The 24636-nt window shown below is 36.0% G+C and overlaps 1 protein-coding gene across 11 annotated transcripts in view; it reads right to left on the minus strand.

Moving 5' to 3' along the window:
• Positions 1-24636, minus strand: part of UBR3 (ubiquitin protein ligase E3 component n-recognin 3) — a 257591-nt gene that overhangs the window by 69175 nt on the left and 163780 nt on the right. For 9 of the 11 annotated variants that reach the window (XM_032293027.1, XM_032293018.1, XM_032293016.1 and 6 more), the window contains 5 exons: positions 19918-20051; positions 13721-13831; positions 8227-8439; positions 6583-6719; positions 72-157 (listed from right to left, as the gene is read on the minus strand). In XM_032293027.1, the coding sequence (XP_032148918.1) occupies positions 72-157; positions 6583-6719; positions 8227-8439; positions 13721-13831; positions 19918-20051 (681 nt within the window). The remainder of the gene's footprint in view (positions 1-71; positions 158-6582; positions 6720-8226; positions 8440-13720; positions 13832-19917; positions 20052-24636) is intronic. The other 2 variants (XM_032293021.1, XM_032293019.1) reach the window with 1 other exon arrangement.

Consider the following 24636-nt stretch of genomic DNA (forward strand, 5'->3'; position numbering starts at 1 on the left):
GTCACTTTACCTGCCAATACTTCCAAAAATGACAAAATTATTTTTTAAATTTAACACTATTTAATACTTACTTAAACAAGACCTTTTGCCAGCTGTGCTTGCACCACCTGAACACAAATTGCCTCCTCGATGAATCAATTCAAGCTCCAAATTGGTTCTGTAAGTAAAGCATTAGAATATATCTCAGTCATTAAACTGAAGATTCTTTTTAATTTGCTTTATTGGTATGTCTGAATCAACCTAAATAATAAAGTTCTTCAACTTTATTATTTGCAAAAGCAGTTTTTATGTTGTATCTGTAATAATCGTATTTTATCTGCTATTTAGAAATAAAAAGGGAACAATTTATGCATCCTTACTTATATGTTCGTATTTACACCTGCAAAATACTGCACACAGCATGGTGTAATTGTTGCAAAGTCCTAACTGTTGGCACATAATAAAAACTAGGCCTTAAGAAAAAAAAAACTGCAACATATTTCATAAACCTGCATATGAATATGAAGAAAGAATTTTAATCCAATGTCAGCCACTATGTAGGTGGTTACTGCCACATAAAACTCAAGGGCATACCAATTTTTCTACCAGAGAAATGGTTATCATTCACTGGAGGTTAGATGGTATCTGGAAATCAACATTAAGAAACAAAATCACCAATATAGAAATGGCTACAAACAACACATATAATTTAACAGCAGTCTCTCTTGTGGACTTCTGAAACTAGCTTCATTAAAATGCACTGTGTAACTACTTACATGGCTAAACATCAATACTGTTCATACAGACCTTAAATTGCAAGGTATTTTGCAATTATTGGCTTACAAAATAGCAATAATTAATAAATTGACATTTCAAAAATCAAACTAATGCAGAATCTAAAGATTTACTCAAAAACAGTAACAGTAAAAGAACCAATTAATTATGCCAAAATAATAAATGAAAATTCTGAGAATTTAAATTGTATTTTTCTTCAACAGTATTAATACCCTTAGACGTACCTTTATGTTCTACAACCAGAACTGAATAGACTAGTTTATATCCAAGATATGCATTTGATCCTAATGGTAACATACTGTCCCACTCAAAAAAAGAAAAAAAGCAGTTTCAAGCTTACTCTTTGCAAGTGAATGCATGGCAGACTATTATCCTATTTTACTTAAAACACAACTTTTCGCACTGGTTTAGTTGTATTTTGCACATAGAATGTTTCAAGATGCTATTTTCATCTTATAATGTATTTACTTATAAATGCAAATTGTTAAAAATATTAATATTCCGAAGTCTGTATATTTGCCACCCATTTCTAAAGGAATGCTTTAATCCTCTCTACTCAGGGTGGGAGAAAAAGCAATTTAACACTGATAATGTTCCAGCTCAGAGCTCCATCTGGTTGCTGCTGATAAGGGCATCTGTGTGACAAGGGAATTTTCCACCCTTCAGGCGATTTGCATTGCTCACTGAACTTCTAAAAACCTACCAGCAAGGAAGCAGGGACAAGGATTTCATACTAGTGGACAGAAAGCGAGCGGAGACCAGCATGTGTTCCTTCATCAAGGGAATATAAATGAGATCAATACATTTTGTTTTCACAAATCTTCTGTTGCCTAATCTGTAGAAAAAAATTAATGGCTATATTCTCTTATAAAAACTAAGATTTCCTAGATATACTTTTAAGAGAGCTAACCAAAAAAACAAACAATATTTACAAATGAATGTCAAAAACCAGAATGTCAACATTTCACCAAATTTGCAAAAATATTCATTAAAATATAGATATAAGAACAATTCTGTTTACTCAATCCCCAAATATAAAGAATGACAAACGTTTCTAGGAATTTCATTTTAAAGAATATTTGAAAAAAACTAGTAAAATCTAATTAATTATTCCAAATTATGACTGGAAGATCTCCTATGCAATATTCCTTCTGAATTAAAAATCAAAAACTACCTATTCAAAGAATTACTGTATAATAATGTCCACAATTTTAAATTTCTTAAAAAAAAAATTTAAGAGATGAGGTCTTGCTCTGTTGCCCAGGGTGTATCTGAACTCCTGAGCTCAAGCAATCCCCCTGCCTGAGCTTCCCAGGTAGCTAGTACTAGGTGCACACCACTGTACTCAGCAATATCTAGGATTTTAAAAATCAATATGGCTCTAAATATTCACTTCTATTTATGTCAAAATTGCTCCTCTGAGACATGCCAAAGAACAAATGGGTCATATGTCCCATGTCCATATTCCCTCAACTGTTGAAAATCAGAAAGCAATATTATGTTTCTTCCCTCCTCAATGAATGATGCAAAAATAAAGATATGCTGGCAGTGGAATTTTTCTAAGCTTTCTGCTGTCAAAGAAAAGCAGACTCTTTTCTATATTTTCTAACACAAACACATTCAAATTAGTTTGTAAGAAAAAGGAAAAAATCTCCATATTTGAAAGAATGACAAAACTGCTTAAACCCTACCATAGTGGCCACCTAGACAGGCATATTTAAAAACCCTCTAATGATGCTCCAGCTACTTTTTGCATGACCAAAGTCTGCTGTCCTCTCAACCGCCCTTCCACACTAACTTCTATTTTAGAGCATAATTTGAAAAGCAAACGTGTGTACCCACATACACACCCCACATTCTCAAACACATGTTGGTTTGGTGAAAAGGGTAAAGCTTCTGGAAAGAGATCCAGGTTCAAGGCCTGAGTGTATCACTTAGTAGTTGAGAAAGTTACTCAATTTCTCAGGGGAAAAAAAAAAAAAAAAAAAAACAGTATCTTCATCCATACCACAGTCTACATTATACAAGAGGCAATTCAAGTTTTAACTTCTCCAGGAGGCTTTCCTGGGACAGGAAAGAAGGGCTTACACATACTTTGTATTTCAATTTCTTCATCTTCCCTTTAGAAGCTCTATAGTACTTTTTATGACATTTTTAAAAACAAATTATATTCTGTTATATAGATTGATGTTATACTAGTTCCATCTGTAAATTCCTGGAGAGCAGGGACTATTTCATATACAGCTTCTAAATCCCCAATGATACCTAGTAAGATGCTTAAAAAAATAAATGGGAACTCTTTCTTTTGATATGTAACCAATTATAAGATTCTCTTTAGCCCTTGCAGTTTTCTTTCTTTTCCTAACTCTTCCATTCCCTTAAACCCAGTAGTAACCACCCCGCCAAGACCCAAAAAAGGATTGTTTTAGGAAATAATTTTTTATTTTTTAAAAGAATTCTTAATTTGGTATTTGGCAAGCATCACTTTTATTTTGAACATAATTTGTTTACAAAGTTTAGGGACTTATAATGCAACTAATATATGAAGGTACATTCACTATATTTAGTACCCACAATTTAAAGATGTCTCTCCACCTACATTGCAGTTACTTATGTTTCATTTTCTTTCCATTTTTCTCTATACAAACCACCTGCTACTCACCAATACCTCTAGACTATATGAAACTTGAGTCCAAAAATCCTTGGAAAAATCAATTACTGAAATTGATGTCATTCATTGTTTCAAGAACAAAATAATGAATTGGTATTGAAAAAAAAGGAAAATTTTCTTACCCAAAATTAGCTTTCCATTATCTGTTTAGATGACTGATATTTGCAACAGAATGAAAATTTTGGAAACACATTAAAACTTGAATGTAGTGATTTTGATTAATTTTTAAATTATTTTAATTTTGAATGGATTTTCCAACAGTTTCTTCTCTGATACCCTCAGAAAATTCTCCAAGGCTTCACCATGCAAATAAAATTAAAAACCAAAAAATATGTACTGTCTTACCCAAAAAAAAAAAAAAGCTTTAAAACTCACCAGAAATACTTTGTTTCTAAACATCCAAAATTTAAACTCCCTGAAGAGCAAACAAAATTACTTCTTCAGCAGGGAGAAATTCAGCTCTAAGAAATCAGGCTTGTATTCCACGTAAGTTACTAAGTACAAATAAATATGCAAGTTCTAATGAATTATACATTTAAAATTCACGACATTTAATTCACAACTTAATTCAAAGTAAGTTTATTGCTAAATATTTTACTTAAATATTTAAATATTGTTAATATTTTAATGTTCACCTTTTACCTTTTAGGAATAAATGTTCCTATAATCCTAAGTATTTGTGAAATAAGTTTTATGTTAGGCATAAAATTAAAGACCTGGCTTCCTATTTTGAGAAAATTACAACCTATTTAAATAGAATACAACATACTTTTTTCTTTCAATACGTGTTGTTAATTTCTGCATCAATTTATTTTTCTTATTTTTTATTTTTTGAGACAGGGTCTTGCTCTGTTGCCCAAGTTGAAGTACAGTGGCTCAATCACAGCTCACTATAGCTTCATCCTACCATCGCTTGTAGCTCAAGTAATCCTCCCATCTCAGCCTCTTAAGTAGCTGGGACTACAGATGTATGCCAACAAACCTAGCTAATTTTTTTTAATTTATCATAGCGATAGGGTGTTACTCTGTTGTCCAGTCTGGTCTCGAACTCCTGGGCTCAAGCAATCCTCCTGCCTTGTATTGCTTGGATAAAACTTTATTATCCTTTGCTTGGAATTCCCCAAAATATTGCAAAGCTCTTCCAGTGAGATGGCATTCCTTCTCTAAGTTTTACTTCCATGTCCAGCCTTTGTTTTCTTTAAAATGATGAAGTAAAACTTAGAGAAGGAATGAACTTCACTGGAAGAGCTTTGCAATATTTTGGGGAATTCCAAGCAAAGGATAATAAAGTTTTAATGTGTTACATACACTCATTTTCAGAATTATTGTTTTGATGCGTTAGAGTTTATCATTAAGTTTCAGAAAAGGATTGGGGAGGCATATTTTCTCTGTTTCTCTGCCTACGTAGATCTTAGTAAAGCATTTGACGTCTGTCCCTGCTTCTCAAAAAAAAAAAAAAAAGAGAGAAGCCAAAATGTCTTGATCCAGAAGGTCTCCCATTATGTTTGCAAGCTTTTTTCTATAAGTTACTTATAAACTTAAATCAAGAAATAAGGATCTAAAATGCCTACCAAATTATAATTAAATCAAATAGTTTGATTTATCATACTACAGGAAAATTCCAAGAACAGATTATTCCCATTCAATAAAGATTTTCTTAAAAGGTCAACTCTAATAAAATTAAAAGCACAAATACATAAGCAACATAAATGTGTGTAGTTCTGTGTGCGTGTATGTGTATAAATATACATAGCAGAACTGAGTTGGTCCATATTCGACCCAATCTTCTACAATGTTATAATCATAATATCATAGGGAGTTCTGTAAAACCTTGGCGCCCTGGCAAAGTTAACTTATATTCAGCTTAGTTTTCACATAAAGTGTCTTTTATTGCAAGAATGCAGTAACCGGTAACTCTCCAGAAACAAAATACTAAATTAATTGTTATGCCTTCCCTGAAAACATTCTAAATAAACAGAGTCTAGGAATATACCGAATACAAAGTTACTTTCCAATTCATTAGATCCTTTTACATCAACCCATGTCTAGTATTTGCATTCTCAGACCAACTAATGTTCCTTATCTTGGGCTCGAATTTGCTTGCTACCATTTTTCTAAGTCTGGTTCCATTTCTCCTGGGTTCCAAAGGCTATGCATAGTTCATTTACTCTTTTGTTACCCTCTGTTCCAGGAGCAGGCCACAGAGAATAGCTTTAATTAACTATATACATAATACAACCTATAAAAAGCTAAACATAGGAGAGGAAAAAGGAAGACGCAATTGAAAAAAACACAAAACCTTTACTCAAGAGATCCTACTCTGCCACTAACTTGCTGTATGACTTCAAGTCATATTATCTCTCTAAATCTTATCTACTACAATGCTACTTGGATAAAATACAAAGTATGCTTCCAGAGATATCAAAGGATGTACAGTCAGTTTTGGCAGAATGAATTTACAAGTTCTTAACTGTGTCTGTTTCTCCTCTATTTACTTCTTTTACAGTTCTGCATTTTCACTCAAGTATTCCAAAATTCCTGTTTAGAACTACTACTTATGTATTGAATACAATTAGACTAATCCTTCCTAATCTGAAAGATGAGAAACATTTACTTCTAACAGCTTTCTTGAGCCCCCTACTCAATACACATAGAAGTTTAGAACACTCCTGATGCTTTGCTTCCTCTCTCTAATCTGACTTTTCTAAACTCCTATCTTCTAGGATATCACTAGATCTTTTTGTTTTCTATTAAAACAAAGTTCTAATTCTTACTATTCTTATTTTTCCATAAATCGAAGTGTCTAACATATTACAATGTTTTAGTTCTCAGTACTATCACTTTTTGACAGGTCTCATATATTATGCTTTGAGGTACACATCTGTCCCAAAATGTTAGTAACATACTTTTCCCTCATGTACTATAATGCTTAGTAACATTTACGCAAATATTTCATTAAAATAAAACCTCTTCAGGAAATAAAGGCTGCACATTTATAGTTATCCTAGGAAGCACTAAAACTAGCCATAATTTCAACTGATATTAAAAATATGTATCCTTTAAATAAATAAAACAAATATTTCTTAATCAACTATTAATAATAAGTAAACTAAAAAGTATATACTATATATACCTACCTAGCAACAGAGTACATAAAGAGAAAATCATTGTCTGGTGAGCCCGGGGTCTTGCTATAGTCTCTATATTTCTTCTGAGTAGTATTTTTTATATCTTTCATTACAGATTCCATTTCTTTACTTAAGTTTGTTTCTGACTATAAAAAAAAGAAAAGCAAACATATATATAAAGTTTATATTTATCTTCTTTAATAATGGCCTAAAACTAGAACATTTATTATATGAACATACTAGGAAATTAAAAAGTCAAAACAGATAGAACATTATCTATTATAAATATATTTAGTGTACAAAGAAAAAACCAATCCAAAAATACTCTCTTATACAGTGATCTTTTATTATAATTCTACATTATGACTGGTAACACTGTAATCCAGCTATGAATTAACCATATAAACTATTCTAAGCCAATGAGAGGGTGGTATTAAAATAATATTTTAGAACAAAGTTGCCATGTCTATAAAAAAACCTGACTTTCACTTAAGTTCATTTTCAAAGAATAATATCAATGTCCCTTAAGCTTAAGCATATTTTAAACACATAACAATTTGAATTATAAAAGAAAAAAAACCATAAATTCTAAAATTAGTCTTCACTTGAGAAAGGGAATTGCCAGATGAATCTATCTAAGTTTAAAGTATGCATTTCCGTTTCAGAGGTCAAATATTCACAGTTTTCACAAATTTACAACATAAACCAGACACAGTTGTCACTTTGCTCAGAGATCACATCATAAATCTATAATGAAGGTGAAATATTTTAAGAATTTAAACCAAATAAATCCTACTAGATGGGATAAAAGATGAGTTCCACTCCACTCCCCACAGTAGTCTGGTTTATGGTGAACAGTTCAATCACACAATATTTTATCTCTCTAATACACTTGCACATTAAATACATGTGCATGTCTGTATAAATATTTCTTAATCCTAATATGCCTAATGGGCATATGTTTCCGTGATTAAATTGTGCTTTATACACACACACAAGTTCTCTCTCTCTCTGTCTCTCTCTCTCTCTCTCTCTCTCTCCATATATATATATATATATATATACATAGATAGCTTTTAAATCCTTCTTTTTTCTTTGAAACGGTGCCTTGCTCTGTTGCCCAGGCTAAAGTGCAGCGGCATGATCTTGGCTCACTGCAACCTCTGCCTCTCGGGTTCAAGGAATTCTCCTGCTTCAGCCTCCTGGGTTGCTAGGATTACAAGTGCACGCCACCACGCCTGGCTAATTTTTGTGTTTTTAGTAGAAATTGGGTTTTGCCACATTGGACAGGCTGATCTCAAACTCCTGACCTTAAGTTATCTGTGCACCTCAGCCTCCCAAAGTCCTGGGATCACAGATGTGGGTCACCACGCCTGACCTACTTCAAGATCTTAAAAGAGCCTAACTACATCTAAGCCTATAGAGGTTCTTGACATAGAAGATATATATTAAAACTAAGAATTTAGACTAAAGAGAGGTATGGTCTTTGACAATAACTTGTTCTATTACTTTTATTTAAGCATAAATAGAAGAGGAAAAAAACCTCTAAAAGCAATTTCTACTAAATATGTAAAAGTCCAAAGTAATTTATAAATTGAATGAAAATGAAAGCTGAAAATCAGAGCTGAGTTAACCAAGATATTTATGCCTTACACTGATGCTTACTGGGAAAGCTCCCGGTCGTCCCTGCAGCTCCTCCACTTCCTTTATGAGATCTTGTATGCTTTTGTTGCTAGGGCGTTGCCAAAGGTTATTTTCCACATTGCTTCCAGGATAACAAGGAAGAACACTGTTAGCAAACTGCCTACAGAGGGGACACGTGAATTCTCCTTTGTCCACTGAGAAGCCCTGAAGAACCTGGTCATTCTAAAAGATGAAATAAACATACAGATGTATGATACACACAATTACAGGAAACACAAATTATACCACCCATTTAATAGCAAATTAATGAGCCATACAAAAAAAGACATCTCTAATATATGTCATAAAGAAATAAACAAAATCCCTTATTTAACTGTTAAAGTTCACCAAATCACTTCTTACATCATAGCAATTACATAACACTTGCCCTCACCAATACACTGTTTAAGTACCTTACTCTTCTTAGTATGAAACATTCAAGTGATGATACAATCAATCTGAAATGTGGATTTAAGATAAAGAATAATTCAAAAAACAGGCCACATTAAAGTGGGTCACCCTCCTCTTGCTCCACACCCGTTTTCATAATCTGTAACTGACTACTGGGAAGATTATCCCAAAGCTCATGTTATTTGATCTGGGACAAATAGCTTTTGAGAGTAAATAAGCCTTTTAAAAAGTGCCTTCTAAGGTGTCTAACTGCTGGATACAACTGACTGGACAACTGAGTTAGTGCTCACTTAACTGTGTCTCGCATCTCATGCACTTTGACTAAATAAGAGAACTATGAATTCTTTTTTCACTTTTTGACATTAACTTCTTAAGTCCTTAAAAATGTAACAAGATATCTTCCTGAATCCAATTCTACAAACACTTACTAAGCCCCTACTATGTAATAAATGCTGTGCATGGTGATAGCATAAAGAGTTAAGATACATTTTTTTATTCTTAATGTACTCATAATTTAAAACCAAAATCAGGCAGATAAGTTATAGTGTGATAAATGCAACAACAGAGAGGCCTTCGCAGAGAAGACGACTTGTGAGCTAAGTTTTAAAAACTGGCAAAAAAAGAGTGTGCTAAAAGGTTGGAGCAAGGGTCCTGGCCACAGAAGAGCATTTTGTGATAAGCTTCTTTACAGTCTCAATTCCAAAGAATGTTAGATACTCTTTTTTGCTGTAAATGAAGATAGGTTCTCTACTGAAGCACCCCCAGAAACCCTCTCAACTCACCCCGCTACATCTCTCACATCTCAACACCCTCTGGTGCTGGCCCCAGATCACTCCAGTAGTCTCTTGTCTTTGTGGCTTATGTCATTTAGCAATACTATCCTTTTCCTCCTTTTCACTGCCACCTACTGCCTGCAACCACTGAAGACTTTGGTACCTTGATACGTTTTCCTCATCACTCCAAGTCCTGCATCTTCCTGTGCAGTTTCAATATGTATGTAGACAACCAAACCTATACCTTAGTCCTTCAGCTCCTTAACCTCATCAGCTCCAATAGTTTTGACTTCCACTCTACTTCAGTACCTGTTACCAACAACATCCTTGTCCTGTAATAACTCAAAATTACTGTAGATCTGAAAATGTCAAATTCAAACATCTTATATTCTGACTACCAACTTCTACCCCCTTTACTCCCTTCTTTTTCTCCCAGTTCATCAGGTTTTTCCTATCCTATCTGCACACCATTGACTACCACCTCAAGAACTCACGGTAATACTTCCCACTCCCCCTCCATGTGTCTTTTCATCATTCACACCAAACGAAGCCTTCATGCTAAATTAATCCAGTGTATGCCTTCTCCAATTCTGCACTCAAACTGAGTGTTGTCAGAGAAAATGAAATGCCTTCTCGATACAAACTGTTTCCAACCTCAACTTTGTCCTGAATACTACCTAACACTCTTTCTCCAACATCCTAGGAAGCACTCTCTCACCCAATCCCAAAGTGGTTTTTCTTCTTTTCTTGTTTTTTGAGACGGAGTTTCGCTCTTGCCCAGGCTGAAGTGCAATGGCACAATCTCAGCTCACTGCAACCTCTGCCTCCCAGGTTCAAGCGATTCTCCTGCCTCAGCCTCCTGAGTAGCTGGGATTACAGGCACCCACCACCACACCTGGCTAATTTTTGTATTTTTAGTAGAGACAGGGTTTTGACATGTTGGCCAGGCTGGTCTCAAACTCCTGACCTCAGGTGATCTGCCCACCTCGGCCTCCCAAAGTGCTTGGATTAGAGGCGTGAACCACCGCGCCTAGCCCCCAAAGTGGTTTTTTAAACCACCTCCTTACTTGTCAAGTCCTTCATCTTCCCCACCCCCACCCCTTTTACTCTAAGAGTGTAAGGTTATACCTCGTATCTCAGAGACGAGACTCACTGCAACTCCTTCAGCATCCTCCCTTCTCCCATCACAAATACAGAATTAATCCCACCAGTCCTTCCATCTACTTTCTCCTTTCTATCCCCTTTACTAATCTCTCTTCTAAGTAGTCCCCCAAACATACCACTACATGACCTAACGTTTCTAATGTCTAATGTGAGATTTTATTTCTAATCAAAATCTTTCAATGTCATCATCACCTCTCACCTTGATTCCTTCTTCCCTCTCATGCTCCAGAAGACTGGCCTTCTAAATATATTTCAAATCTATACTCTCCTCTCCATCTTCATAGATATGACTAACTCTAAGCTCCCACAACATTCTTTCTTACTTCTCTGCAATTCCCTTTCTACACAACTGTCACAGTGATTTTTCTGGACATGTTATATCTCTGCTTAAGAGTCTTTAATGGCTTTCTCTAAGAAATCTATATAAAGTCCAAATCCTTTAAATGGACCAGAAGGCCCCTTACAATGTAAACCTTAATTACTTATTCTGTCTCATCTCTCATCACTTAAGTACCTTACTTCATCAAAATGTTCTGTAAGATGTTCCAGTAAGACTCTGCGTATACCTAACATGTAGCATGCATACTGTAACTGTTTATTTGTCTCTCTTATGTAATACATAGTAAACTCATTGAGGGAAGGAACTGTGCCCTATGTACCACTGTATCCACAATGACTATCATAGTATCTGGAACACTGTATAGACTGAAGAAATATTTGTTGAATGAATAGTTGAATACAGGGATATGAAAAAATGCATAATGTACTTAAGGAACTATTAATTAGCCTACTGATGTTGAATTGATGGAAGATAACACTAAAGTCACAGACAAGCCCAGATCCTGGAGTACCTGCAGGCCATTCAGAGAATAGTGAACTTTATCCTATCAGGAGGAAGACAGCAAGAGATTTTAAGCCAACAACACATATTGTTGATTTAAATTTTAGAAAGATTAATGTAGTAAATAAATTATATCTGGAATAAGGAAATCAACAAGAAATAAATTCCTATAATCAAGATGAGCGAGGAAGGCATACCCAAAAAAGTAGCAGTGGGGTTAATAAAGGTATAATACAGTCAAGTGAGATTTAGAAGGCAAAAATCAATAGAATTTTTGTAAGGGACTGAAAGTGAGAGGTGAGGAATAGGAAGGAAAAAACAGATATCTACTGCTTCTGAGTTAGGAACATGGGAATACAGTAGACCTGTACTTAAGAAGCTGCTTTTAAGAAATTGCGCTGCTTGAACTCAGGAGTATGAGGCTTCAGTGAGCTATGATTGGGCCATGGCCATCTATCCTGGGCAACAGAGTGAGACCCTATCTCAAAAAAAAAAAAAAAAGGTTGGTCTGAAGGAGAAAGAGAAGTCTTCAGCTATAGGAAAATAAGAAAATGTAAGGTCTAGGGAAGGATTCTGAATGGGAGAGGTTTGAACTCAGCTCCTGATGAGCTGAGAAGGGACAGAAGAGGCAGAAAAACTGAAAATACAGAAGGAAAAGAGGTTATCTACTGTTGAATCAAGGCCCCTGAGGTGCTGGGGAGAGAGGACTACCAGAGAACAGGCAGAAAAGTTATTTCTGTACAGAATAAGGACTGCAGTGCTACCTCAAAGAGTAGCAAAGAAAAGATTGGTGGGGATGTTGGAATCATTTATCAGGGAATAGAAAAGCAAGACAGGAATCTAAGGGAATATGACAACAAACACTGTTTTCTTAACGACAAAGGAAGAGACAGATTTTGTTAAAAGGAAATGAATCTTGGGGTTTACAGGAAGAGTCCGGGATAGGGGAGGCAAAAATCTGAAACAGCTCCTGAGGAAAACAGAAGAGGGAACTGATCAAAGACAGGTAAATGAATTAATAGGTACTATTTATAGCCCAGCCGACAACCCTAGTCTAAGCCACTGTTACAGGAAGCCACAAGTTTGTGATAATAGCTGTTCACCTAGTTTTACAACTTTTCTTTCTTTCTTTCTTTTTTTTTTTTTTTTTGAGATGGAGTCTCACTCTGTCACAGGCTTGAGTGCAGCAGTGCAATCTCAGCTCACTGCAATCTTCACTCCCCAGGTTCAAGTGATTCTCCTGCCTTGGCCTCCCAAGTAGCTGGGATTACAGGCACGTGCCGCCACACCCAGCTAATTTTTATATTTTTAGTAGAGACAGGGTTTCACCATGTTGGCCAGGATGGTTTTGATCTCTTGACCTTGTGATCCACCCACCTCAGCCTCCCAAAGTGCTGGGATTACAGGTGTGCGACATTGCGCCCTGCCATTTTATGACTTTTCTAGCAGGGATAGCTGCCTGGGTCTAAAATCAAAGGAGGTCACTTAAATGACATTGACAAGAACAGAATGGGTATAGAACAAGAAAGTGAGGCTAGCAAAAAGCTAATACACTAGGAAAAAATTCAAAGGATTAAGGGACTATAGATCTTGATGTCAGAGGCAAATCACAATAATGAGAGTGAAGATAAGAGAACTTATGTGATAATCATATAATAAGATGATAAGGTAGGATATTAAAGCTTAATATTTCAGAGAGAGTAGCAAAGTCTAAACTGCAGCTATGGAAGTCAGTTGCTAAAGTGAAAAAAAATTTTTTCTTTTTTTTTTTTTTTTGAGACAGTCTTGCTCTGTTGCCCAGGCTGGAGTGTAATGGTGCAATCTCAGTTCCCTGCAACCTCTGCCTCACGGATTCAAGTGATTCTCCTGCTCAGCCTCTCAAGTAGTTGGGATTACAGGTGCACGCCACTACGCTTGCCTACTTAATGTACTTTTAGTAGAGACGGGATTTTGACAGGTTGGCCAGGGGGTCACATTGGCCAGGCTGATCTCAAACTCCTGACCTCAAGTGATCTGCCCATCTCGGCCTCCCAAAGTGCTGGGATTACAGGCATGAGCCACTGCGTCTGGCCAGTTGCTAAAATGAAATTAAAAAATGAAAATCCTTAAAGTTGAACAGGCCTGTGTTAAAGAAGAACTGTGAGACTGGATAGTTTTATATGGTGATCAAATCACCTAAAAAGATGAGCTGGAATTGAGATGTACATACTATAAAAAATATTTAACACCTGGAAAGATACATACACCTTTAAAAAAATTTTTGCAATCAACTTACCCGTAATGATTCCATGTAAGATTTATGACAATCTATATGTAATGTGTGACCACAGGTTTGTACATAAACACCTCCTTCCCAGCCAATTGATACTGCCAAGAGACACGAACTCTTCAAAATAAAAAGACAAATACAATTAATTTTAAAGAAGTATAAACATATTTAAATACAAATATGTCCACATAAGCCTCTGTATGGCTTCCTATTTTTATATTAATATGGAGTTTCTATTTTTGTGATATCAACTAATGCCTGACTAGATAGCCTTAAGGCACTATCTTTAAAATTAGAATACCTTTAAGTTGTAGCTCCCAAACTTCTATCCTCATAATGAAAGAGAATATTATGAACCAGCCTTTATCCACCCATAAAATGTACGTTTTCAATATTATACTATAGTTCAGTGTAAACTATACTGTTGCTGATATTAAGTATGGAACTTAATCTCTCTGTGATTTCTGACATTAACAACTTACTTCTTGAAATGCTTACTTCCCTCTGGTTTAATGCTACTCTCTCAGTTTTGTTTCTATCTCTTTAACTGCTTTTCTTAGTCTTTCTTCTAATACTCTTTTTTCTTCACCTACCCCCTTCAATGTCTATACTCCTCAACATTCTATTCTCAGTACTACTCTCTTCTCATTAAAACTATTCTTCCTAGTGATTTAAACAGTAATTTCAACTACCCTGCAAGCTTAGATCTCTTGCCTGAGTGTTAGATATACGTACTCATGCCACTCAGAAATCTCCAGTTTAATGTCCCACAGATAAAATCAAATCAATGTGCCAAAAATATAGATTGTTATCTTCTCCATGAATCATTTCCTTCCTCTTGGTTTAACAACTCCACAATCTTTTTAGTCACAAAGTCAGAAAGCCAATAATCATTCCATATCACACTCTCACCTTCATACCACAATATCAGTTCCCAAATCATAAGGATTCTATCTCCTAAATAACTCATGATTTTGGTCTTTCCTCTTCATTCCCACTATATAATATTCAAGTCTATTTCCCATGGAGTGGGAGGAGGGGTTCTTAAACAGTTTCTTAACTCATCTCCTTAATTCAAATTTGTTCTCTCCATGATGTACCCTCCACACATCTTTATAAAGTACAAATCTAGTCACAAGAGTAACCCAAAAACATGCCTTAATATTTTAAAGGTTTTAATATAATATACAATAAAGAAGGGTCCAAGACTATATAAGCAAACTATATATCCTTTCCAAATTTGTTTTAAGTTTCTTTCTTTCGTTTTTCCTTTCTCTTTTACATCTTCAACTTCTCTTTCATTATTAATCCCTCCCTCCAAACACAAATAGGCTACAGCCTTTTCCTCCTAAAATGTCTTTCTCAGATTTTTCATCATTTGGCCTCTGTCAAATAGCATTTGGGCCTAAACTTGAATTTACCCTCTACAATCTGTAGTAAATACATGGGCAGGCCAGAGCAATATGAAGGCACAATGTCTAACAGGAGTAGCAGCATATAATAAACAATTTGAGAGCCATCAAACAAGCATGTATTTACATGCTTAAAAAACTGAGTCAATCTTTTTTATTTTTATAATGTAAGATGACCAATGACCTTTAAATGATAGGAAATAAAGTTCCAGTATTAAGTCAAGACTCCTCATGAGTAGCTAAAGTTGAAAGTACTATGTATTACATGGTACAAAATGACTTTCCAGCCAATTTAAAGATGTGAGGCAGCATAAATCAAATACAACTGGTGAGTAAGTGTCTAGTGTTACAAATCAGAAAAGCAACAGGAGGCATGCTCATCTTTGTTTTATGTTTTGGAGCTGCTTAAAATAGAAGCAGATTTTGGTGTTAGATCATTTTAGAATGATTGGTAGTCAGTTAATAAACCAGTTGCTCTCCCTGGCATTATACTACAAAAAGGCAATTTTAATCTGTATTTTTAATAAAAATGGTTAGCTTTTAAAACTGAAAATGAGTCATTTGTCTATACTTTTAGATGTTTGAGCTTGCCAGTGAAAAAATGCAGGATAATACTTAATAATGCAAGACTAGTGTTTTAGAGAGACCTCAACTATCCCCCACTGTGCTAAGTGTCTAACATTGAAATGTCACAACCTCAGTAATTATTTAAACCTCATACAGTAGCTGGAGTTATTTTACAAGAGAGAAATGATAACCTTACCAAGATCACTAAGTTATAAGTTCAAACCCAAGTCTGTCTGACTCCACAGCTCAGGTTCCTTCTCTCTGCTGTATCATATTTCCCATGTATTGCACTTCCAGTTTCTACAGTGAATGCACTGTCTTACATAACTAATATTCTACACGTCAACTCTGTAAAATGCATGCATTTAATCTAAAGACAGCAGAATCCACAGTTTAATCCTATAATCAATATCAGTGTCCACTGATAGTCATTCTTCTGCTCTATACCATCTGGTCTAGCTATCACTCAGGTACTCTTATATTTAGAGTAATTCAGTGTAAGAAACCCAGTAAGCATCTACAACACAAATAGCATGTGCTAACCCCTGAATCAACATAAAGCATACCCCTGGACCTACAGAAGTATGCAGTCTAGGGAATATGCCATCTATACATAAAACAGCTCTTATGAAGGCATACAAGAGTAATGCTGTAGGAATAAAATGTCACAATCCCTAACAGAAACACAACAGAGCATAATCCAACACAGATTTCAGCTCAGAGACTTTTTATAAAAAGATTTTTTTCAAGAAATGAATAATTACTCTGGCTGCAAAAAAGACATACCCTACCTTTTTGCTCCCATTTATTTTATCTTCTCTTCCCTCAAAATTATTATGCTCTTAGGTCTAGGTTTATTTTGATTGAATTTTTTTTTAAAGTTTTCTATTTGGTGTTGGGATTCATCTTTACCTTTTTAGTCTAAAGTAATTCAAAATGATAAACATTAAAACCAGCATTATTGATAGTGGCAGTAGACAGACAAATACCTAGGTGGACAGGGACAGGTCCCTGGTGAAACCCAACCTTCAAACCACAGACAAGTTAAAGGCTGAAAACTGAGCTGCAGTTTTGGGTAGAGTCTATGACTGGAGTGTGAACTTCCTCGATGCCTTTAATCCAATCAAATGGTGCTTTTATCAGATCCACTCATGGACCATTCAGCACTCCCCCATTGTGCTGAATGGGGTATCAGCACTCCCCCATTCTGAGGCCATAAAAACCCCAGACTCAGTCACACAGGCAGCTACCCACTTCCAGGCCCCCTCTCACACAGAAGGCCACCCACTTCAGGTCCCCTTTTGTTAAGATCTTTTCTGTCACTTGATAAAATTCTTCTCTGCCTTCCTTACTCTCTGGTGTCCATGTACCTCATTCTTCTTGGTTGTGGGACAAGAACCTACCTGCCAAATGGCAGGAGCAAAAAGGGCTGTAACATCCTCCTGGCTGGCTCACCGACCTGTGGGTGGCAGGACTGAAAAGAGTTGTGACACACTCCCATTCACCAGACTACAGGACTGAAGAGCTGTGACCCTTCTGGGAGCCCAGACCTCGGCACTGCCCAAGCAGAAGTTGTGACACCCCATTGGGGTCTGTGGTTGCTGGTGTCTCCAAGTTTTCTGGCGACACTGCATCCCCCCTCATTTGAATACTAGCACCCAGCCATGGAAGCTGCTTGCAGCACAACTGGCACCACCACAGGCAGAGTATGAAGCTGCAGTGGCTGCAGGATATGGGCTGGGAGTGAGCCAAGCGCAATCGGAGAGCCAGCCTGGGTAGAGTGAGTCCAAAGTAAAGTGAGGCAAAAAGTAAAAAAAAAAAAAAGTGAGGCCAAAGTAAAGTCCAGGCAGAGGCACCACCAGCCACAGAGGTTTCCACCTGCTGAAGCGGCACCAAAAGAATCCTGTGTCATTATAACAAGAAAATAAATTCTAAATAAGGTGGTAGCAAATTTCTGCAAAAGTAGAACTTAGTATACTTTCCCAATTTTCCTTGAAAAGAAAATATTTATTGGTCTCTGATTAATAAAGTAATATATGTATCCTGTAAAATATCCAAAGAAGCAATAAAGAAAAAAGTGTAAAAATATGTGTGCACACATACATGTATTTATACACATGCACATACAGAGACTGCTACAAAATAACCACAATTTCATTTTAAAGTCACTGAAAATATATGGAATCATGACCTTATTACCTAACCCAAACTGCCTATAAGGCCTAACCTAGCCTTCCTAATTGGGATAGCTTGAATACTTAAACGTCACTTTACATTTATATTGACCTATATTGTATGCAGAGTGAAATCTAACCTGGAGATTACTGTATGAAAGATCATTATCAGCCCTATTTTACAGATGAGGAAATTGAGTCTCAGACTGCTTAAGGGATTTGGCCAAGCTCACATTGCTCAGAAATGGCAGAATCAGGAGCAAACCCCAGTTTTTCTGGTCTAGGACACTTTCTACTCTACACGACACCTCATTGTAGGTCCATCAGCTCTTGTAGAAGCCACTAGAAACCTTCTTGTCAGCCTAGCATATTAAAGAAGCTGACTCTACTCTGGCTCTTATCATCACTAGCTTAGTTCTTATTTATTCTGATTATGTATTCTGTCTTCCACTTACTTCTTGCACTTAAATCAATGAATTTATGGGCAAGAAAAAAGTTCTATTTGGAAATCAATCAAGATAATCATCTCATATAGTTAACTAAAAATAATGTTTTATTTTATATTTTAAGCTGATATTATTTAATTCAAGACACAGCAGATTTAAAAAACAGGAGAAAGGAAACCCCATTTGATAATCCACTCAGGAAACATCAAAAGGAATGAATACAGAAATTTTAAAAAGACATTAACATTGCTGCTGCTACTAAAGTTTATCTTGAGATACTTATGAGTGCCAGAGCCCCTAAATGCAAAATAATGAAAAATCTCTACAAAGTTTATAAGAAGTCAGAGCAGATATGAATCAAATCCATCCTTATTTTACATTTTAAAAGTATCATAATGAAATTTTATCACATATCTTTAAATGAAAGTAAAAGGGGGGCAAAAATCTTTGTGCAATATTCCTACCATAGTAAAAGTTTCTATAAAGTTAATACATTAAGTCCTCACTTAACCTTATCAATGGGTTCTTGGAAAATGTGACTTTAAGCAAATGATGTGGAACAAAACTAATTTAACCATAGGCTAATTGATATAAAAAAGAGTTACATTCCTATAGTATATTTCTTATTACAAAAACATCATCAAAACTTCTAAAGACCCAAAACATTTTTAACATAAAACACTGAAATAAATGTGGAGTGTGTATACATTTAGAAAAGTTAATAAAAACAAGTAAAATAATGATCTACCCAACTTTTGACAAATCAATGAGTGCTGTCAGTAGTAGTGGTGATAGGTTAAATTAAGGAATAAATGTTTGCAAAGTGAAAATCATTAAGGAGCACTTCTTATTACCATGCAATTAAAAAAAAAGAAACAATAACAAGTATGCAGGCTCACTGAGCCCTTTCATGCCACACTATTATGCAGCTGTATGATTATCATATACTTTATAAATTTTTATGTTACAATAATATGTTTCTATTATTTCATTCATTTTCCAACCTACTTATTCCAGTTCACAGTCATAGGTGGCTGGAGCCAATTCCTGCATCTCAGAGCATAAAGCAGGAATCGACCCTGGGCAGAACATGATCCCATGACAGGATGCACTCATACCCACACCCATACTCACTCAGACCAGAACAATTTAGACATGCGAGTTAACCTAATGTGCAGCATATTTTCAGAAAGTAGGAGGAACTGGAATACCCAGACAAAACCCACACAGACATGGGGAGAACCCACAAACTCCATATTGACAGTGGCCCCTGTGGGAAACTGATTTTTGTCTCATCAACATTGTAACAAAACAACGTTGAACGAAACATTGTTATTCAAGGACCTGCTATACTCATCATTCCACTTAATAGAATGTGTATATCACATAATAAACAACATTTAAAACAAAGGTATCGCATTTATTACCTGAAATGTTTATTAACAGGTTTCTATTTCTTTCTATCCACATATTAATTTTTCTCTAATAAACTTTCAAATTTAACATCAGAATGCTATTTTGGTAGAAGGATAACATATAAAATTATGGAGCGAAATAACCATCAACTCGGTAGACAAAAGTATTATTTTATAAAGAGTACTTACATCCTTAAAATAACGCTGTAATAACGAAAGCCTCACGTCATGAACAGCTGCACATGTATCCCAAGGGTAAATCTGCTCCTCTTCAGTGATCGGCAATTTTTTTGGCTCAACATTATCACGGCACTGCCCTAAAACTACATTAACAACAAATAAAAGCTCATTAATCAAAAAAACAATGCCATAGACCTCTAACTCCAAGAAAAGCTGAGTTATTTACCACAAGCTACTCGAACTTTTTCACTATTAAAATATTTTTAAAGACTCCCTCAAAGAAAGTGGTATTCTAGTTTTCTTTTACAGGCTAAATAAAGCTTCAAGTATGCCAATATTTACTTTAAAAAATAACACTGAACACTTCAGCAAAGTCTCAGGATACAAAATCAATGTGCAGAAATCACAAGCATTCCTATACACCAATAACAGACAGACAAACAGAGAGCCAAATCATGAGTGAACTCCCATTCACAACAGCTACAAAGAGAATAAAATACCTAGGAATACAACTAACAAGGGATGTGAAGGGCCTCTTCAAGGAGAACTACAAACCACTGCTCGAGGAAGTATGGCCATCATCAAAATGGCCATACTGCCCGAAGCAATGTATAGATTCAATGCTATCCCCACCACACTACCACTGACTTTCTTCACAGAATTGGAAAACACCACCTCAAACTTCATATGGAACCAAAAGAGAGCCCACATAGCCAAGACAATCATAAGTAAAAGAAACAAAGCTGGAAGCACCACGTTACCTGACTTCAAACTATACAACAAAGCTACAGTAATCAAAACAGCATGGTACTGGTACCAAAACAGAGATATAGACCAATGGAACAGAACAGAGGCCTTGGAAGCAATGCCACACATCTACAACCATCTGATCTTTGACAAACGTGACAAAAACAAGCAATGGGGAAAGGATTCCCTATTTAATAAATGGTGTTAGAAAAACTGGCTATGTGCAGAAAGCTGCATCCCTTCCTTACACCTTATACAAAAATTAACTCCAGATGGACTAAAGATTTAAACATAAGACCTAACACCATTAAAACCCTAGAAGAAAACATAGCAATACCATTCAGGACATAGGCATAGGCAAGGACTTTATGACTAAAACACCAAAAGCAATGGCAACAAAACCCAAAACAGACAAATGGGATCTAATTAATCTTAAGAGCTTCTGCACAGCAAAATAAACTATTAGAGCGAACCAGCAACCAACAGAATGGGAAAAAAAATTTGTAATCTACCCATCTGACGAAGGGCTAATAACCAGGATCTACAAAGAACTTAAACAACATACAAAAAAAAAAAAAAAATCCCCATCAAAAAATAGGCAAAGGATATGACCAGACACTTCTCAAAAGAAGACATTTATGCAGCCAACAAACACATGAAAAAAGCTCATCATCACTGGTCATTAGAGAAATGCAAATCAAAACCAAATTGAGATACCATCTCACACCAGTTAGAATGGTGACCATTAAAAAAGCAGGAGACAACAGACGCTGGAGAGGACGTGGAGAAATAGGAATGCTTTTACATTGTTGGTTTGAGTGTAAATTAAATTACTTCAACCATTGTGGAAGACAGTGTGGTGATTCCTCAGTGACCTAGAAACAGAAATACCATTGGACCCAGCAATCCCATTACTGGGTATATACCCAAAGGATTATAAAACATTCCATTATAAAGAGACATGCCCACGTATGTTTACTGCAGCACTGTTTGCAATAGCAAAGACTTGGAACCAACCCAAGTGCCCATCAATGATAGACCAGATAAGAAAAATGTGGCACATATACACCATAGAATACTATGCAGCCACATAAAAGGATGAGTTCATGTCCTTTGCAGTGACATGGACAAAGCTAGAAACCATCATTCTGAGCAAACTGACACAAGAACAGAAAACCAAACACTGCATGTTCTCACTCATAAGTGGGTGTTAAACAATGAGAACACATGGACACAGGGAGGGGAACACCACATACCAGGGCCTGTCAGGTGGTCAGGGGAACAGGGGAAGGATAGCAGGGGGTAGGGGAATTGGGGAGGGATAACATTAGGAGAAACACCTAATGTAGATAATGAGGGTATGGATGGAGCAAACCACCATGGTATGTGTATAACTATGTAGCAAATCTGCATGATCTGCACATATATCTGAGAACTTAAAGTATAATAATAAAAAAAAAGTAAAAGGAAAAGAAAGAAAAGAAACGGTATGATAATAAACTCATGATGGATGGATGGCTTCCTAAATCTGTCCACTGAAAAAGCCTAGAATCTGTAACTCTCCAGTATTCACAAGCTCTTTCTAAATACACTATTTCTCATTAAAAGGAAGAGGAGATCCCTGGAGAAAGCACTGAGTCCAGGGTTGGGGAAGAGTACAAGGTGAGCCCGTAAGGATGTGTGATAAAAAGAGCAAAGAAGTGTTCAAACATTGAGGAGGCAGATTTATAAAGACCTGGAGTTCTGACTGGTAAAATCTGAGAAAAGTTGAGTATTAAAAAGAATAGTAACAGTAATAGATAAGACAATACATTCATTGACCTGGGCAAGGAAAATCCAATAAAAGAGTATACGGGTGAATAGAGTCTTAATGTATCATCCTGCAGATTACCTCCTAGCTTACCCAAGTGATCAAACTTGGTTGGCATCAACAATAACAGGACACACTGGCACAGTGAACCTCCTAATGTGATGCTGTGGGAAGGAACATCACCTGTATAATACCCTTGCCAAAAATGTTTAACTTCAATCTAATAACAAGGAAATAATCACACAAATCCAGACTTGGAGATATTCTATGGAATAACTAATCTGGACTCTGAAACTTTAAAAAGGGACTAGCGAAACCATTCTAAATTACAGGAGACTAACAAGAAATGACAATGAAAAGCAATGCATGATCTTTTATTCAATCGTGGATCAAGAAATATCTGCTATAAAAATATTACTGACTCTCACCACAAAAAAATAATATAAGTGTATATGTGTGTATGCTAATCAACTTGACTAATGGTAAAGTGGTGTATATGTTAATTAGCTTGACTTAATCATTCCACAATGTATACATATCAAAATATAATATCACAATTACATACCCCATAAATATATACAATTTTTATTTATCAAGTAAATAAGAAACACAAAAAATATTGCAGGGACAACAGAGAGAATCTGAATATAAACAATATTTGATGTTACTAATGTTGCATTTCTTAGGAATGATAACGGTACCACTGTTATGTAAAAGAATATTCTTGGGCTGGGTGTGGTGCCTCACGCCAGTAAACCCAGCACTTTGGGAGACCAAGGTAGGTGGATCACTTGAAGCCAGGAGTTCAAGACCAGCCTGGCCAACATGACAAAACCCCATCTCTACTAAAAATACAAAAATTAGCTGCATGTGGTGGTGCACACCTGTAATCCCAGCTACTCGAGAGGCTGAGGCATGAGAATCACTTGAACCCAGGAGGTGGGGGTTGCAGTGAGCTGAGATTGTGCCATTGCACTCCAGCCTGAGCAACAGAGAGAGACTCTGTCTCAAAAAAACCAAAAAACAAAAAAAATTTTTAAAAAGAATATCCTTATTCTTAGGAGATATATTCTAAAGTATTTACAGACAAAATATCATGATATGTGCATCAGAAGAGCTTCTCTTAGAAAAAGGAATAATATTAGGTATATCACTGTGGGCCCAAGGTTTTGGAGGGATTTATAACAGCAACAGAAATAAGAGACAAAAGCTGGTAGATGCCACCAGCTAAAATATAATTACCACGATGCAGAATCCTCTTAATATGCTGCTGCATTCAGTTTGCTAGAATTTTGTTGAGAATTTTTGCATGTATATTCATAAGGAATATTGGTCTACTGTTCTCCTGTGTTATCTTTATCTGGCTTTGGTATCAAAGCTAGCCACATAGAATGCTAGCCTTACAGGAAGTGTTTACTCTTCTTTATTTTTTGGACAAATTTGAGAAGCACTGGTGTTAATTCTTTAAATGACTGTGTGCTAACCTACCCTGTGTTAGCCAGACAGACTCCATTTTGCTGAGTCAGACAGACTCCATTTTAACCTCCGCCTCACCCCTCCCACCATTTCTCCTTTGAGTGTATATTGGGTCATGCTCCTGTGCTGGATCATGTTGTACTTAGAGCTACAGAAACATATAACCGTTGTAACCATATCTTGCTTGAGAAGCCCACTTGCTATTGTGAATATCCTCTTGACTGATTGTATGGAAAGTACCAAATGTCCCTCCTTGGTAATCAGCAATCATGGGAACCGCTTGTGTATACCCTCCTTAGTTAATCAATAATCATGGGAGCCTCCTGCCTCCTGGTTACCAGCCTCCACCCCTAACTTGCTTGTTCTGCTTCTGTAAAATTCCACTTCAGCTAGCTCCCCCTCCCCTGTCTTAAGCAAGATATAAAAAGGAATGAATCCCCTTCCTTGGGGCCAAGAGATTTTGAGCGTGAGCTGACTCTCAGTCGCCAGCAATAAAGGACTCATAATCAGATTTTGGAGTGTGGGGCTTTCCTAACAACTCTCTCGATTATAGCATTTGATAGAATTCACCAGTGAAGCCATCTGGTCCTGGGCTTTTCATTGTCAGATTTTCAAAAAATTACTAAGTCAATCTTTTTATTTGTTATAAATATGTTCAAATGTTTTATTACTTCTTGGATCTATTTGGTAGTTTG

The sequence above is a fragment of the Sapajus apella genome, unplaced genomic scaffold (assembly GCF_009761245.1).
Source record: "Sapajus apella isolate SASKATOON/1434 unplaced genomic scaffold, GSC_monkey_1.0 scaffold28, whole genome shotgun sequence".
Lineage (NCBI taxonomy): Eukaryota > Metazoa > Chordata > Mammalia > Primates > Cebidae > Sapajus > Sapajus apella.